The sequence below is a fragment of the Vombatus ursinus genome, unplaced genomic scaffold, assembly GCF_900497805.2.
Source record: "Vombatus ursinus unplaced genomic scaffold, bare-nosed wombat genome assembly UNPS02014768.1, whole genome shotgun sequence".
In the NCBI taxonomy this organism is placed as follows: Eukaryota; Metazoa; Chordata; class Mammalia; order Diprotodontia; family Vombatidae; genus Vombatus; species Vombatus ursinus.
In genome coordinates, this window is record NW_020954546.1 from 13,410,186 (window position 1) to 13,426,575 (window position 16,390).

Genomic DNA, 16,390 nt, shown 5'->3' on the forward strand with positions numbered 1-16,390 from the left:
ATGCCCCTCAACCGTTCTAAGCAGCTTCCTATTACCTACAGCCTCTGCACCCAGGGAGTAACGTGCTGAAAGCCTTACTTTGGGAACATCCATCTGATGGCTTGGAGAGGGGAGAAAAGGGCAGGGGAGGCAGAGAGGCCAGCCGAGGAAGGAGGCCCAAACAAGAGTCCGACCATAACCAAGGTGGGGTTAAGGTAGACTTGGCAAAGCGAGAAAGAGCCTGGAGAGCTGGTTGTTTCTAGAAATTCTCTGGCCAGTCTTGGAGTTGGAGGCACCAGGGGCTATTCCCCAGACCTTGGCCCTGGAGCATTTCCATCTCTGAGCAGGGATGCCCTAGTGAGGGAGGGATGGGGGAACTGGGAGGGGAGAAGGCTGCCCCAGACCTGCCCTGGGCCATCACCCAGGTGTCTCCTGGGTCCCTGTGAGGCCTGGGCAGCCTGTCTGAGAGTCTGGGCCAACGGATTTTCTTGGAGGAAAGTTTCTTGACCTCAGGCACACTGTCCCCAGAGGATACTGTTCCTCTGGCCAGGCCTCAGCCTGAGAGCAGCCCGCCCCCCCCTCCGGTTCACACACACATCCCTACACCTCCCCTTGGCAGAAAGGGAGCCCCAGATCCGGGTGGAATTGTGTTCTAAACAGGTCTTGGTTTTTGGAGCCAGAAGGAGGGGTGGTGGAAAGGAGACACCGAACCCTCTCTGAACAAGTCTGTCCTGGAGCAGGCAGCCTGGGAGGCAGAGGAGCCGAGGGGAGGCGGTGGGACGAGGCTGGACCGATATGGATAGAGCTTTTGGCAGCAGAAGACAGAGATGAAGGGGCTTCTTCCCAGCAAGCCTGGCCCCGGGGGAGAGCTGAGCCCCTGGGCTCAGGCCCAAAGCCTACGGCCCATGCTGGACTTCAGAGGAGCCGCAGGGCATGCAGGGGGAAAGGGAGGAGGCTGGGCAGCAGAGAAAGCCCAGGCTCAGAACCCGGTGACCACAGATTCTCTATGCCCCCCAAGCAGGCAGGCTTGCCTCTGACTCCCCCTTCAAACCTTCAGCACCCCTTCCCCAGATTCCCACTCCTCAATGGACTAAGGTTGAAACGATTCGTTGAGTCTCCTGGGGGCCAGGGAGGGGAAGAAGCTAGGTTCTAGGGAGACCGGGACATTGTCGGAGGCAGGAGAAGGAGGGAGGTTGGTATTTCTTTCCTGAGTGGAAGGGGGTGGGTCTCAGATGCTCAGTGGCGGTGATAGGCTGCAGCTGATGGAGACACTATGTAGCCATCCAGATGTGCTGGCTCACGTGGGTAGAGAGCGGATGTGTCTCTCAGCTCTCCTGGTAGCCAGAAGAGGCTCTGTCACCATCCATCTCTGTCTCTCTCTGTCTCTCTGTCTCTATCTCTCAGTGTCTCCTCTCCACCCCTCCTCCTTCCTCCTTCTCTATCTCTCCATCTCTGGAGCTCAGTCTCTTTCTCTCTGTCTCTCCCTCCTTCCTCCTTCTCTATCTCTCTGTCTCTGGATCCGTCTCTATCACTCTGTCTTTCAATCTCAGTCTCTGATTCCATGTATTTGTATACACCTCTCTCCAGCTCTGAACTGAAGGCTGTCCTCATTAGACGTAGGGCCCTCTGGGAGGATGCTCCCAACCCAGATTCAGTTGTCCTGTGCTGCCCATGGTGGACAGTAACTGCCCTGATGCACCCATCCTCACTCATCCAGAAACTCTTAAGATCAATAACCCTTGTTTGTGAGAGGGTCAGTCTGTAACCAGGATTAGAGGATCAATCTATGGCCAGGGGTCAGTCTCTAAATCACAGAATCATCAATTTAGTGCTGGAAGAGATCTTAGAAGCCACTGGGTCCAATCTCCCTCCCCGCAACTCCATTTTATAGATGAGGAAAAACTACTAAGTGTCTGAGGCAGACTCCGCATGCCGCATCCATCAGACCGTGCTATCTCTTGGGGAATCGGTCCACAGTCAGGGTTAGGGACAAGTCCGTGAAGTGAGGGATCACTCTGTGTCTAAGCTTAGGGTTTGGTCTATGGCCACCATTCGAACTCAGTCTAGGAGCCTGGGATTGGAGATCTGTCTGTGGCTGGAATTAGGTCTCATCTGGGGCAGCAATGCGGAGAAAGCAGCCTGTAGCTGGAAGCCTAGTTCTTGTCTGTGCGAAGCCAACTGACCTACAAAGGAATGGGGCCCGTGACCTTGTCCCCTGAACGTGCTGTGGGATCCGGACCCTGCCCACGCAGCAATAGTAAAAGCAGGTGCTGACATGGGCCGTTGTCATTTACAGGCTGTACCTGTCCACATCATTCATTCTCTGGTGTTTCCTTTGGAATCCGGAGCCTTGGGCTAAGTCTTTCAATAACCAGATCTATTCCCAGGGCTGGACTCTCTCCTCCGTCCTCCAGCCCAGTCCCCTCCCAATTGCACCCCACGAGCTGGGGCTGAGGACAGTGACCTCATGCTTGGTCCTATCAGTGTGAGAATGAGAGTATTTTCTCTGGAAAGCCTACCAGGGTGACCTCATTGCTTAATCATTAATGGACTGGGATCCCAGAAAGGCCAAAAGTTTCTGGAGCTCTTTCTGCGGGTTCAATTTTGACTTGGAGGGGTGGGCTATGGGGGAAAGGGGAGGGAGTGGGCTGGCTGTTGAGCCCAGTAGGTGAAACCAAGGGAGCTTTCTACGAAGAGGAATTCTGTGCCTTCCGACTGAGCACAGACTGACCTCTAATCCCAAGCACATGAGCCCTGGCCTTGAGCAGAGAGTAACCCCTAATCCTAACCACGGACTGACCTTTCCATATGTTGCCCACCTAGCCCCAGTCACGGGCTGACCACTCACCCAAGGTATAATAAGATCATAGATCTGAGAGATGGAAGGTTCCCCACAGGCCAGCTGGCTTTGCTTCCTTATTTTTACAGGTTAGGAAACTGAGGCCCAGATGAAGTGACTTTCCCAAGGTCATACAGGGTCAGCCAGACTCTATACCCAGTTTCTTTGATTCTAAATCTAATCCTTTTTTTTCCCTCCCTCAATAAATTCCTTACTTCACTAGCTCAGAAACATGTAGCTTTAGTCACCAGGGGGTTGAAGTAAGAGGGTATGAATGATTCAGGGGGGCACCCCCGGTGTTTGAGGAGGAGCTGCGAATGTGGTCATCTTCACCAGATTTGGGAGAGGCAGGGTCCAAAGGGGGAGACTGTGTCTCTCCCTTGCTCTCCCAAGGACCCTAGAGCGGAGCCTCAATAGGGCTCCGTCTCAATGCGTGGGGTTTCGTGGTCGTGTCCATCAGCACCGCCACAAGTTGGGGCTCCCACCTGTACCCACGAGCTGGACTGATGACTAACAGAGAATTCCCTGTTTCCTCTGTAGGGGTCCCAGGGGCTGTTCCTGGGGCTGTTCCTGGGGCTGTTCCTGGAGGGGTCTTCTATCCAGGTAAGATGCACATGGTTCCATCCCTCTTCTCCCTAAGCTCACCTCCCCTCCCCTCACTTCCTGACTTCAAGTCAGGCGCTCTATCCATTGGGCCACCTAGCTGCCTTATTATTATTATCTCATCCCCAAAATCCATCAGTAAGCATTTATTAAGTGCTTACTGTGTGCCAGAAAAACACAAAAGCAACCCACCTCTCCTTAAGAGTCTTATGTTCTAACACTTGCATGTCATAGCATCCTCCTTGGTGTCATGGTCCTCTTCCAGAACGAAGGACAAACAACAATAACGTTCTAACTTCTTTAAAGTGCTATTTTAAAGCACTATTTATATAGCACATTTTTTTTAGGCAATTGGGGTTAAGTGACAGGGTCACACAGCTAGTAAGTGTCAGGTGTTTGGTCTGAGGCCGGATTTGAACTCAGATCCTCCTGACTTCAGGGCCAGTGCTCTATCCACCGCACCACCTAGCTGCCCCCATATAGCACCTTAAGAAAGAGTTTTACTGATATTATCTTATTCGATCCTCACAACAACCCTGTGAGATTATTATCATCCTCATTTTTCAGATGAGGAAACTGAGGCTGACAGTACCACCTAGCTGCCTCCATATGCATATAGGTGTATATAGAATAAATATTATGTAACTAAACACAAGGTAGTGTGGGCATGGTACTTGGAACAGTGTCTTAAAGAAAGAAAGGATGTCTTTGTAAGGCAGATAAGCAGGGAGCGAATTCCAGGCATTTAAACAAAATAAATATATAGTAACAGGAGATGGGGCCATGGCCCAAGGGAAGATGGCCTAGAGGCAGGAAGTTTTCAGAGACAGAGGTTACTTGTCCTCTTGAGCCTTTGGCTTCCTTTTTTTTCCCCTCTTCTTTTTTTTCTGCTTTTTGGTGAGGCAATCGGGGTGAAGTGACTTGCCCAGGGTCACACAGCTAGTAAGTATCAAGTGTCTGAAGCCAGAATTGAACTCAGGTCCTCCTGACTCCAGGGTGGATGCTCTATCCACTGTGCCACCTAGCTGCCCCTCTTTGAGCTTCCTTTAAGGCTGTTATACAGCTCCCTTCAGGAAAGCTTTTCCTGATTCCCCTTGCTCTCCCTCACCCTCAAACTACCAGGCCTGTGCCTACTGGATTGAACGTTGAATTCCTACCCCCTTCCCCAGTAGAATGGAAACTCACTGAGGACAGGGGACTATTTTTGTTCTATGTCTCTAGCACCCAGCACTGTGCCTGGTACATAGCAGGTGCTTACTGAATCCTTGTTGGGATTGCATTGGATATTCCCTCCCCAACCCCACTTGGTATGAACTCAAGGAAGAACAACATGGCAGCCTTCACAGTTTTTGTTTGTTTGTTTTTTGCCAGGAACCGAGAACCCTGGTTCTCTCAGTACCTCTCACCATCACAGAAGCTCTAGAATCCTAGAAGGCCAAAGCTGGAAAGGACCTTAGAGTGATCATTTGGTCTGACCCTCCTCAGTTTACAGAAGGGAAATAACTCATCCAAAGTCACACAGTCAGGATTAGAACCCAATATACTGCCTCTTAGTATTACCCCAACCCTGCCTTAGTTCTCCTAGTGCTAAGTGGCTGGGTGTGGGTGTGGGGGGTGACAGGAAGGAAGGAGAAGAAGGGCCCTGTTTCCCCCAGGACAGGCCTCTCTGTTCTGGAATCTCCCCCTCTCCTCTGCTCCCCCAGCCTGTGGTCTCATGGCCTTGGGGTTCTACACAGTCGGGGACAATGAGTGGTGATGGGTAGATTAGCTATCTCTTCCCCGGGGAGCATAATGCCTCAGCCAAGTTATAAGATGTGAGTGTCATTGTTCAATGCAGTGACCAATCATGATTCCAGGGAAGTGATGCATGTTGCCCATGGCCCGACAGAAAAGTGACGGACTCAAGATGGAGACGGATGTGTGTTTCTGGACACGGCCAATCAGGGACTGTTTTGTTTGACTGCTTTTTTTTTTTCCCAGTGGGAGGGAAAAGGTGGGAGGGAGATAAAACAAGTCCTCATTCACTGAAAAACACAAAACTAAGTTTTCAAAAAGATACACAAGCCTACAAAAGCTTCAATTAAGGAAGGGCACTAATGGTGGAATTTTAATGGGAGAGAGTTTGAGATGTGGAGACCTTCTCTAATGACCTTGTGTGAGCACCGTGTATTCTGGCCATGAGTAAACCCAGTCTCACACAGCTCCAGCAGGGTTCCTCCCACTGAGGCTGACTAGAATCCTTTCTGGGCCAGGAATAGTGACCAAGCCTGGTTTGTGCAGGAAGAGAGATGGCTGCAGTGCCACCCAGGGCTGATGGAAAGGGAACTAACAAAAACTTTCTCTCTGGTTGGTTGTAGGAGCTGGTGGTCTTGGAGGCCTTGGAGTTGGGGGTCTAGGAGTAGCAGGTAAGATTAAGAACCTCGTTATATGCCAGAGAACAAGAGAGCCGGATCTCTGGTAGCCACACTCACAGCCAGAGATTAATATGCTATCTAGTGTTTGCTGTTCAAAACACTTTCACAGACTCAGACAGGAGCTGGATTTTCCCCGTTATCCTGTAGGAGATGGAAGGGAACTTAAAATCATCTGGTTTCAATCCATTTATTTTACAAATAAGGAAACTGAGGCTCATTGAGGTCAGGTGACTTGCTCAAGGTCACAAAGCAAGACAAAGACAGAGTCAGGACCAGAATAACCCAGGCTTCTAGACACCCTTGTCCAATACCATGTTCTCCAGATGACCTTGGGGCTCTCAGAAGGACCCAGTCTAAGAGTTAGTTTCTATTCTCTAGAAAGATGGAGAAAGAGAATTGTGGGTGGGAGAGAAAGTCAGTAGCAGTCCACTGGGAAATGCTTTAGCCGTCTTCAACTCAAAGAGCTGAGACAGTGCCCTCCACAGTAGAGATGATGACCGTGGTCTAATAGGACCCTTTCTCGGAGAACTTCTCAAACAGGTTGGGGCTGATCAATTATTCTTCTTTCTCCAGGACTTGGAGCTGGAGGCAAACCGGCCAAACCAGGTAAGGCGGTTCCCCTTTCCCCCATCCCTGATCACCCTCTCTGACTACATCCAGGGGCCAGAGTTGTGATGGGTTGAAGAGGGCTGGCAGGTGGGGGGCAGGGATGATTGGGAGAAAAGGGAAAGTCCAAAAGGGAAATTGGAGCAGACTGAGGATTCCCCAAGAGGGGGAACAATGAATGTCTCCCCCGTTTGGCTAGAAAGCTCCCTCTACTCTGCAAGACCATTCTCCTTAAAGGCTGAGAGGATAAAAAAGACAGATGAGCTGTCAAGAAGGGTATTATGAGGATGAGGGTGGATCTCTAAAGCTTCCTCAAGGAGGATTCCAGAATGCATCCTTAGCTTTGGGAAATGAGGCATCTGGAAATTCTCTGCAGACTGAAGTTGTTACTGTCTGTAGGATCTTTGATCAAAGTGGCATGACTATATAGCACTTTATGCATTCCATATCAGAGATTTAGGATAAAAGGAACTGCTGGGGCTACCGAGTCCACACACTCATTTTACAGATGAAGGAACTGGGGCCCAGAGAGGGGCAGCAGCTTACCCAAAGACAGATAGGCATTGACAAATCTAACACTTTCGATCGCAGCATATAACAACAACAATAGTAATAGCATTTTTAGAGTGCTTTCAGATTTGCAAAGCGCCGTGTAGATGTTATCTCATTTTATCCACACAACTCTGGGAGGTAGGGGCTATTGTTATCCCCATTTTACAGATGAAACAGAAGTAGGCAGAAGTGGTTTGCCCAGGGTCACATAGCTAGTAAATGTCTGAGGCTGGATTTGAACTCAGGTCTTCCTGACACTGGGTGCTGATAAAAAAAGAGTAAGCAAGGCTCAAAGGGCGTGTTGGATGGGGATGGGAGCTGGGCACCACTGCCCCTCCACTGGGGAGTTGCCAGGGGCTCCCCTCGAGGGAGACCTTCTCCACACGGGGTTTGGTGCTACCTTAGTGCTCGGCATCCATACCTGTCTCTGAGAGCGGAGGTCTGAGATGGCTCAAGCTTTTACAGGATGTCGGGGGGGGGGGGGGGGGGCCTCTTAACAACATCCCATTGTTCGGGGAGCCAAGTGCAAATGAACCTTCTGAAAAACACCTGGATTCAGTTTCTCTCGAAAATCCATCTGGGCTGGGAGCCACAGCAGAATTTCAGTGCCGGAGGGGCTAAAAGCGGTTCAGATTTCTTTGGAAGCTAGGGAGGAAGCCAGGGAGAAACCCAGCCTTTGTCAGCTGCCTTATCGCCGGCGAATCACGGATGCTTTCTGGGGCTGCTCCCCAGCCTCCAGGCGCAGGCGCACAGGCTCATGAATAGCATTGCAAGGATCAAGTCCAACTGCCTCATTTTACAGATGGGTAAACTGAAGCCCAGGAAAGGGAAGTGAGTTTGCCAAGGTCACATGTGCTCTGAGCTTATAGGATCCCAGACCTAGAAGCCATCTAGCTAGGCATCTCCAACTCCCTCATTTTTTTATTTTTAGGCAACTGGGTTTAAGTGACTTGCCCAGGGTCACACAGCTAGTAAGTTTCTAGTGTTTGGTCTGAGGCGGGATTTGAACTCGGGTCCTCCTGTCTTCAGGGCCGGTGCTCTAACCACTGAGCCACCTAGCTGCCCCTAACCCCCTCATTTTTAAAGAGGAGAAAACCATACAGATGAGATGACTACCCCTGGCTTCCCACCTGCTGTTCCCTGGGAAGGACAGGGCATCTCTACCAGCATCCTTGAGAGGTGATTGGGGCAGATATTATTAGTTCTATTTTATAATGGAATACGTATAGGAGCAGAGAGTTGAGACTCCTTGCCCAAGTCACATACTTCAAGTTAATGACCAACCCCTAGTCCAATCCATAAGGAAAGCAGTGGGGTGTGCCCTGGATGAAAGGAGCAATGTGAATATAAATTGATAATTGATAACATAACTGTGCAGTCCAGAATGGCTTCAAGGCAGAGGTGTGGACACCATGACTTCTCAAGGTTGTCTGGTACAATAGAATGAGCATTGGCGCTAGAGGTAGAGATCTGGGTTCAAATCCTGTCTCTGACTTGTGTGACCTTGAGTAAGTCCCTTACCTTGATGGACCTTGGTTTCCCCCTCTGTAAACTGAGAAGGCTGGGATCCCTCCAAGCTCCCAAATCTGGGTGCCTCTGATCCTTCTAGACTGAGGATTAGGGTTGGAGAGCCTGAAGTGGTAACATTTGGGTGAGCCTGCTTTCTGGAGGCCTTCCTGGGGCTGGGCTGCATGTTTGGGACTTGGGAACAACTAATCCCCTGGCTCAGGGTGAGAGGGAGGGAGAGATCACAGCTGCCTCAGCTCCACTGACTGCCTCCTCCTCCACCCCCTGAGCAGACCTGTGCCAGGGATCCCCAGCAGGCAGCAGGGCTTGGTGTCCACAGAGCTGAGCTGAGCTGAGCTGCTGCCTGGCATAAGCCACTCCCACAGTGTGGGATGGCACGGTGAGAGGCCCTGTGTAGCTGGGAGCCTGGGGTGTCTGGGGCTCGAGGAGCCGGAAGCTGGCCTCTCCCAGCCTCCTGTATGGGGTGGAGTAGAGTCAAGAGGGCCAGGGAGGCAGAGAGAGACAGAGTGGTGACAGAGATGGAGATGGGGACAGAGACAGAAGGAAGGGAAGGAAGAAACAGAGATAGGCAGACAAGCAGATATGGAGGGGGAGAGAAAGCACAGGCAGAAACAGGGGCAAAAGAAGGAAAGAGGAAAAGAGACAGTGGGGAAGAAAGACAGAGAGAAAGACAGGCATAGACAGAGAGACAGAGAGACAGAGATAGACAGTAGTGAGACACAGAGATGGAGAGACAGGCAGAGTGGAGACAGAGACAGAGAACGACAGAGATACAGATGCAAAGGGGCAGAGAGTCATAGAACAGCAGAGACAATACAGGGGAACAAGAGACATGGGAGAGACAGAGACAGGCAGACTGAGGAGCAGAGAGAAAAAAGTGGGGAGAGACAGGTAAACAGAGTGACCAAGATGGAGAGGAAGACCGAGAGGGAGCACATGAACATCAAAAAGATACTGAGAGGCTGGAGAGGGGCCGAGACAGAGAGAAGAAAAGAGAAGGAGGTAGCCAAATAGAGAATGACAGAGACAGAGACCATGATGGAAAGACAAAGTCAGAGGAAGATAGCAGGGAAGAGACAGAGATGGAGAGGAAGAAAAAGACATGGAGAAGGAGACAGAGACTCCCAGAGTGAGTGAGAGACAGAGATGTAAGAGAGAAAAGAGACGTGTAGAAAGAGTGGAATAGAATGCAGAGGGGAAGGAAGTGAGAGAAAATGAGGGAAAGAGAGAGAAAGGCGGAGTGAGAGAACCGGAAGGAGCAAAGGAGAGGGAGGGGAAGAGGGAGGAAGACAGTAGAAGGGAGGGAGGGCTGCTTCCAGGAAAGGAGAGGGATGTTGGGGGGAGGGGTATCCATAAGCCTGTCTGATTTCAAGTGGGGGGGGCGGAGGGTCCTGCTGGCCATCCTCCCTCTCCCTCCCTCATCTCATTCAATCATTTTCTCCCTTCCAGGTATTGGTGGTCTTGCTGGACTTGGGGGTGGTAAGTCTAAGACCCTTCCATCCTTCTCCCAGGCTGTGACTCTATCTTCACACTGAGGTTGGAGGGCACGTTAGCGAGGACTGAGGGTGGCCCAGAGCTTCTCCTGCTCCCTTGGGGGTGGGGTGGGGGTCTGTTCCCTTGGAAACAAAGTGACTCCCTAGAGCCCCCTCTGGACTTCCCAATGTTTCATCCATCCCCTGTCGGCTGAACATAACACAAGGAGGCTCCTTATGGCAGAAGAGAAGAAAAGGCTAGCCCTTTCCCTCTCAGGGACCACTCTCTTCCCGTCCCTGAGAGGAAGTCAGGGCAGCCTCCAGCCTTACCCAGGGACGTTCTATTCCCTCCCTACCCTGCCCCCGAGATTATCCATCAGCTGAATCCTAAGAGACATCAGTGGTGGTGGGACCTCAAGAAGGACTCCAGAATCTAGAATGGCCATCTACGAAGAACCCAGACAAACCTTGAACTCGACCTTTTCAAATCCCCAGCAGCCCCAACAAGGGAGCTTAGATGACCATTCTCTTCTAAGGGAAATCTTCCCCTTCCTTTTCAAAGGCCTCAAGTCAGGTCCAGTCCTAGGAAAACAACATCTGCCATCAGCTGGCCCAGAGAGTTTTACCGAAGGGGGAAACGAGGCCTCACTCTCATAATACACTTTGCACATTTCCTCCCCAAAGTCTCTTCCCAGCTTCTGCCATTTTATTGTCTTGTCACCCAAAACCAAGAGGGCAGGTATCACGATTCCTCTTTTACAGATGAGGAAATTGAGGCCCAGAGAAGTGAAGTGACTTTTGCCCAGGGTCACAGAGATAATAAGTGACAGTGGTGGGATTTTTACCCAGGTCCTCTGACTCCAGAGTTCAGGCTTGGGCAAGTTTCCTGCTGTTCCTCTGACACCAACAGCCTCCCTTAGGGCAGGTCCTTAGGGGAAGAAGAAGAGGACAGGCACTCCATGTTCTGAAGGAGCATTGGCAGATGTTGGTCCTACGGGCCTGGCATCTCTAGTCAGCCAGAGAAGACCAGAGCACTGTGGGGGCGAGCAACAGGAAACCTCTCAGGTCCCTTCCAGAGCTAAGATTCTGTGACTCCAAGAGCACCTCGATGGGCTTCTCTCTGGCAGTCACCTTGACTCTTATCAGCTCAGACGAGGCAGTGTAGACCAGACTCAGACAATGAACCTGGGCTCAAGGTTTGGCTCCAACCTTCACTCACGGGATAATTCTGGGACAAGCCACTTAACATCTGTGGCTCCCAGTTTCTTCATCTATAAAATGGGGCCGTAATATTTGTACTAATGACCTGACAGGGGAGGAAAATTTCTGGCAAATTTTAAAGCACTGGAGAAATGGAGATTACTTTTGATAGACTCATGTATTAAAGGAGCTATATCCAGGCTGGAAGGAGCTGTGGACATGAAACATTAGAGCTCAGAAGGACTTGAGGCTGGTAGAAGGACTTAATGATAATTAGATTAGAGAAGGCACATGGATGCCTGATGGCAGTCTTTGGGAATCTGAAGGGTTGTTCTGTGGACAAGGGAATCAACTTAGTCCCCAAAATCAGGTCTTTGAGCAATCAGTGGAAGTTACAAAGAGACAAGGTAAGCCTCGGTGTCAGGAAAAAAACCAACTTCCTGACCGAGTTGTCCAAAAGGAGAAAGGACGGCTTCACCCAGGAGTGAGCTCTCCGTCACTGAAAGTTTCCAAGCAAAGGCTGGCTGGCTGTTTATGGACAGATATCCTCCAGGTGATTCTTAGTCAGGGACAGGTAGGGCTAGGTAGCTTCTGCGATCACTTCCAACTCTGAGTCTGGGGTTGTGATTACTTTAAAGAGAAAGAGACTGTGGGTCAGAGAGACTTGTCTGAGATCACCCATTTGTGTCTTTTTCCTTAAAGGCTAGAAGGAAGTTTAGGACCCAGATGAGGACCTCCCTGATTCCACTCCCGGTGTTCTTTCTATCCCTCCCTTTCCCCGCTGAAACGCCTCCATCAGAGGTCATCTGCACGATCCTCTTGGCCCCAAACCCAAAGGCCTTCTTTCACCCTTGCTGACCCTTCTGCAGCATTTGACACCAAGGGCTAACCCCCCCTTGGCTTCTGCGACACTGACCCCACCATGGTCACCCCCATAACTCTCCTTTGCTTCTTTTTCCTTTCTCTTTGACCAGGATGGGGACGATAAATTGACAGGTTTTGAGGCAGCACAGCGTAGTAGATGGGGCACCAGATTTGGAGGCAGAAAGATGTGCAGGCTGATTCTGGGCAAGTCACTTACCTGCTCAGTTAAGTTTCAAGGCCTCAGTTTCCTCATCTGTAAAAAATGAGGCATTGACCTCAATGCATCTTCCAGCTCTAGGTCCATGACCTTTTCATCCCTTCTCTGAGCTTTTCCCATGTGCCTAGCCCCGTGTTATGAGAGAGATGCCAAAATATTGGTGAAACAAAGACCCCACACATCACACAGTCAGTTAATTAACAAGCACTTTTGAGCACCTACTATGTGCCAGACATTAGGTTAGGCGATGGGAATGCAAAGACAAAAGTGAATCAGCCTCTGCCCTCCAAAAGCTGTAGCTGAGTACTGGGTGGTTTGCCAAAGTACAGGAAAAGGGGGAGATCACAGCTGCTCTGAAGGAATCAAGGCAGGCTTCCTGACTGAGGTGGTGTTGGAGCTGAGCTCCCAGCTGCCTAGACATGGCCAATGAGGATCTTCTTAGGGGTCTGCAGCCCACCCTAATGGCTGACCCCGTCCCACGGGTGCTGCCGATTCCCTCTCCCGATGGAGTGACCGGCATGGGAGAGAGAAGGCATAACCAAAACCAGTGTACCTAAGTACATACCATAATTCCCCTTCCACGTGAGTCAGAGGAGGTTGGCCCGTTCCTGGGGGGCCACACGCCAGCCGGGTGTTCAGAGATTCCCATCCCTCCTGCTCTCTATCACCCCCCCCCCCAGCCTGTGATCCCAGTCACTTTCTGGAATGCACTAGAAAGGCTCTGACCCCACTGGGTCTCTTCCTGAGTGGCCCCCTGGGTCCCAGCAGTCCCAGGCTTTGTGTTTCCAGTTTGTGGAAAGAAAAACAAAGACCGTCTTTCCACATAATTGAAAACAAACTCGGTACAGTTCTGAACTCCTGTTGCCCATCAGTTCCTCTAGCCAAAGGCAGTGGAATTTCTGCCTGGAGCAGGGAAAGAGGGAATGATTAGCCCCAGATGTTGGAAGGGGAAAGGAGACCAGAGCCAGAGGGACCCATTCCACCCCTCATAAACATTTCAGTTTCAATCTGCTCATGGATGGACTCCCCAAGCAACAGGCTGGGGGAAAGAGCTCAGGAAGGAGAAAGACTGCAGAGTCTGGGGGTGATGGCCAACTAGCGAGGCTCCCAACTGAGAGGCAGGAGATGGAGGGAGCAATCGGACAGGTCAGAAGTGAGGAGAGAGAGATGGGATGGGGAGAGAAGGAGGCAGGCGAAAGCAGATGGTGGCAAAGAGGCCAGAACAAAGCCTCAGCTCAGCTACCATGGGAAAGAACACTGGCTTTGGGTGTCAGAGGAATTCAGGTGGAATTCCTGAGCCAATTCCACCATTGTATCTACTATTATTGCATTATATCTATCACTCTGCCTTTCAATTTTGTTCAGGTCAATTGATTATAACAAATAATCCCAGAATCCTATGGGAGATATACAAGACATGGTTCCTACCCTCCACGTGGAGAGAAAGGACCAACATACCATTACAGAACTGGGTGGCCTTGGACGAGTCACCTTTCCTCTCTGGGCCTCAGTTTCCCCCACTGTCACGTGAAGGAAGAGGACTAGATCTGGAATTCTTAATCTTTTTGGTGTCATGGACCTTTTGGGCAGTCTCATAAAAGCCTGCAGACCGCTTCAATGGCCCCCTGCATTTGTGGTTGAAGGCAATGCTCAATTTCAGTTAGAGGTTAATGAAAATTAGAATATGTGTTTTTTCTCATCTGTGTTCATGGTCTCCTCCAAGTCTACCATGGACCCCAGAGGTCAGGAACATCTGGACTAGCCTAGGACTCCCTTTCACTCTAACAGCCTGAATAGAGAGTGAGATGAGACAGTGCATGATTAACTCAAGCACCCACTACCAATGAGTCAGTGCTGAAAGAGTCCAGAGAGGGCTGGTGGGGAGTGGGGAGAGATGAGATTCGGACAGCTGGCAGGATTTGAACTAGGGGGAAAGAGTGGGGGATGGAGTGTAGGAAATGTGGTTTCTGAGCATCTCCCATGGGGTTGGGGACAGGAACACATTCTGGGATGTCTGCATTTGCCTCTAGTGGGAATGACACGCTGCTTCTCTCCACAGGGCTGGGCGGCTTCCCAGGGGGGGTCTACCCAGGGGGACTGCTGGCGGGTCCTGCAGCAGAAGCAGCATATAAAGCTGCCGCCAAGGCTGGTGAGTACTCCCTGGCGGGGCTCCCTCAGAGGAAGGAAGCAGTGCCCTCATGTCCTTAGGCCAGTCTGGTGTAACATGCCCGCAATCACTCGGTTAAGAAGAGGCAGAGCCAGGACTAGGCAGCTATGCTCTGCTTCTCTGATTCTCCAGGTCTTGGCATTGGTGGTGTCGGAGGAGTTGGCGGAGGAGTGTCCACAGGTAAAGTCTTTCTGTCCTGTCTGTTTCTCCACCGAGGGGCATCATTGCCCAAGGGCATCTGGGGTCTTCCTGGAGCTGCCTCTGATGTGTTCACCCTCTCTTGCTCCCCCACCAGGTGCCGTGATTCCTCAGACTGGAGTAGGTGTAGGGGCTGCAGGAAAGCCAGGGAAAGTGCCAGGTCAGTACATGCAAGAGGAGGTCAGCGCCGTGGTTGGGGGCACCATGCCGTGAGGACAGACAAACACGTTGAGGTCCCTTCTGTCCAGAGACAAAAGCTTGAAAAGATGGTGCGGTGTGATGTAGCAGAAAATACTCCGTATTTGGAATCAAAGGGCCCGAGTTCAAATCCAGACTCTGCCATTTAGCCGGTGTGACCCTGGAAAGGTTACTAAATTTCTCTAGGCTTCAATGTCTTCTTCTATAAAATAAAAAGGTTAGAGTGAATAGCCTATAAGGCCCCTGCTTGTTCTATGCTGTCTAGAAGTCAAATGAGACAATGATTCTGCTCACCAAACCTTCACAGCACGGTTACAAAATCAATAAAATCTGCTTGTTTAATTCAACCCTGTCATGTTACAGAGGAAGAAACTGAGGCTCAGGGAAAGAGGGGAGTTTGTCCAAGGTTCACAAGGAGTTAGTGGTAGAACTCAGAGGAGGACAAGAGACACTTAATGTTTTTGTTTATGGCAATCAAGTAACAAGCATTCATTAGACACCTACTATGTGCTAGACCCTGTGCTCAACCACCCTGTCTGCCCAGCCTCCCCTCAGCTCAGGGGAGGTGATTTTAGGACAAAAAGTCCTACTTTGCATATCAGGGAGCCAACATCTGGAACTCGTCACCGGGGGAGGTGGGACAGACTGGAAATAGAAACATGTTTCAGAAGACTTTGGATAAATTTGTGGACAATGGATCCCTAACAGGTCATTTAGGGAAAGTAGGGGGTGGATCTTGGGGAGGGAGTGGGGCTGAGAGGTGGGGAATCTGTCTGGGACCTGTGAGAAGAATATCAGAGGGGACAATGGCACCCTTCTTGAGATCATTGAGAGAGACAGAGAGAGAGACAGAGAGACAGAGAGAGACAGACAGACAGAGAGAGAGAGACAGACAGACAGAGAGAGAGACAGAGACAGAGAGACAGAGAGACAGAGAGAGAGAGACAGAGAGAGAGAGAGAGTTAGAGTTGAAGGGATCAAGAAATGATCCTGATTGAGGAGATGGGGCAGCCAAGGTATATTTGGGGAGAAGGGAAAATTCTGTGACTTCAATGGGACCCAAAATTATTCCCTATGACTCTTGCTTCTGTCTTTGGGTTCATCTTACTTACTTGTTTACACCACTCAATTGTTCACACCACTTACTTGTTCACCCTCACTTACTTTGTTGTAGGTGTAGGGCTTCCCGGAGTGTATCCTGGTGGAGTTCTTCCAGGAGCAGGTAAGAACAAGGCTGGGGAGCAGGAGAGATTTGGGGAGAGGGGCAGAGTCTTGACCACGTATCAGGGATAAAAATGGTACCCACTGCCATCTCCTGGACAAGACACCAGGGCCACAATCACCCCCAACCCTACCCCATATCTAGGTTTTCAGGAAATTTTCCCTCCAAGTTTTGGTGATAAGGCTAATGAAAAAAAGGTCCTGGGTTTCTTTTCCCATGTCTATCCCTCTTTTTCATAGAACCAAAAGATATAGATAGATGATAGATTGGTAAATGATAGCTAGTGATAGATAGATAGATAGATAGATAGATAGATAGATAGATAGATAGAT

At 50.4% G+C, this 16,390-nt stretch overlaps 1 protein-coding gene across 5 annotated transcripts in view; it reads left to right on the forward strand.

The window, feature by feature from the left end:
• The window catches only part of ELN (elastin), a 69,548-nt gene that overhangs the window by 16,240 nt on the left and 36,918 nt on the right, over nt 1-16,390 (forward strand). For 3 of the 5 annotated variants that reach the window (XM_027861968.1, XM_027861971.1, XM_027861972.1), the window contains exons 2-9: nt 3,359-3,421; nt 5,779-5,826; nt 6,409-6,441; nt 9,970-9,999; nt 14,333-14,422; nt 14,573-14,620; nt 14,736-14,798; nt 16,011-16,058. In XM_027861968.1, the coding sequence (XP_027717769.1) occupies nt 3,359-3,421; nt 5,779-5,826; nt 6,409-6,441; nt 9,970-9,999; nt 14,333-14,422; nt 14,573-14,620; nt 14,736-14,798; nt 16,011-16,058 (423 nt within the window). The remainder of the gene's footprint in view (nt 1-3,358; nt 3,422-5,778; nt 5,827-6,408; nt 6,442-9,969; nt 10,000-14,332; nt 14,423-14,572; nt 14,621-14,735; nt 14,799-16,010; nt 16,059-16,390) is intronic. The other 2 variants (XM_027861969.1, XM_027861973.1) reach the window with 2 other exon arrangements.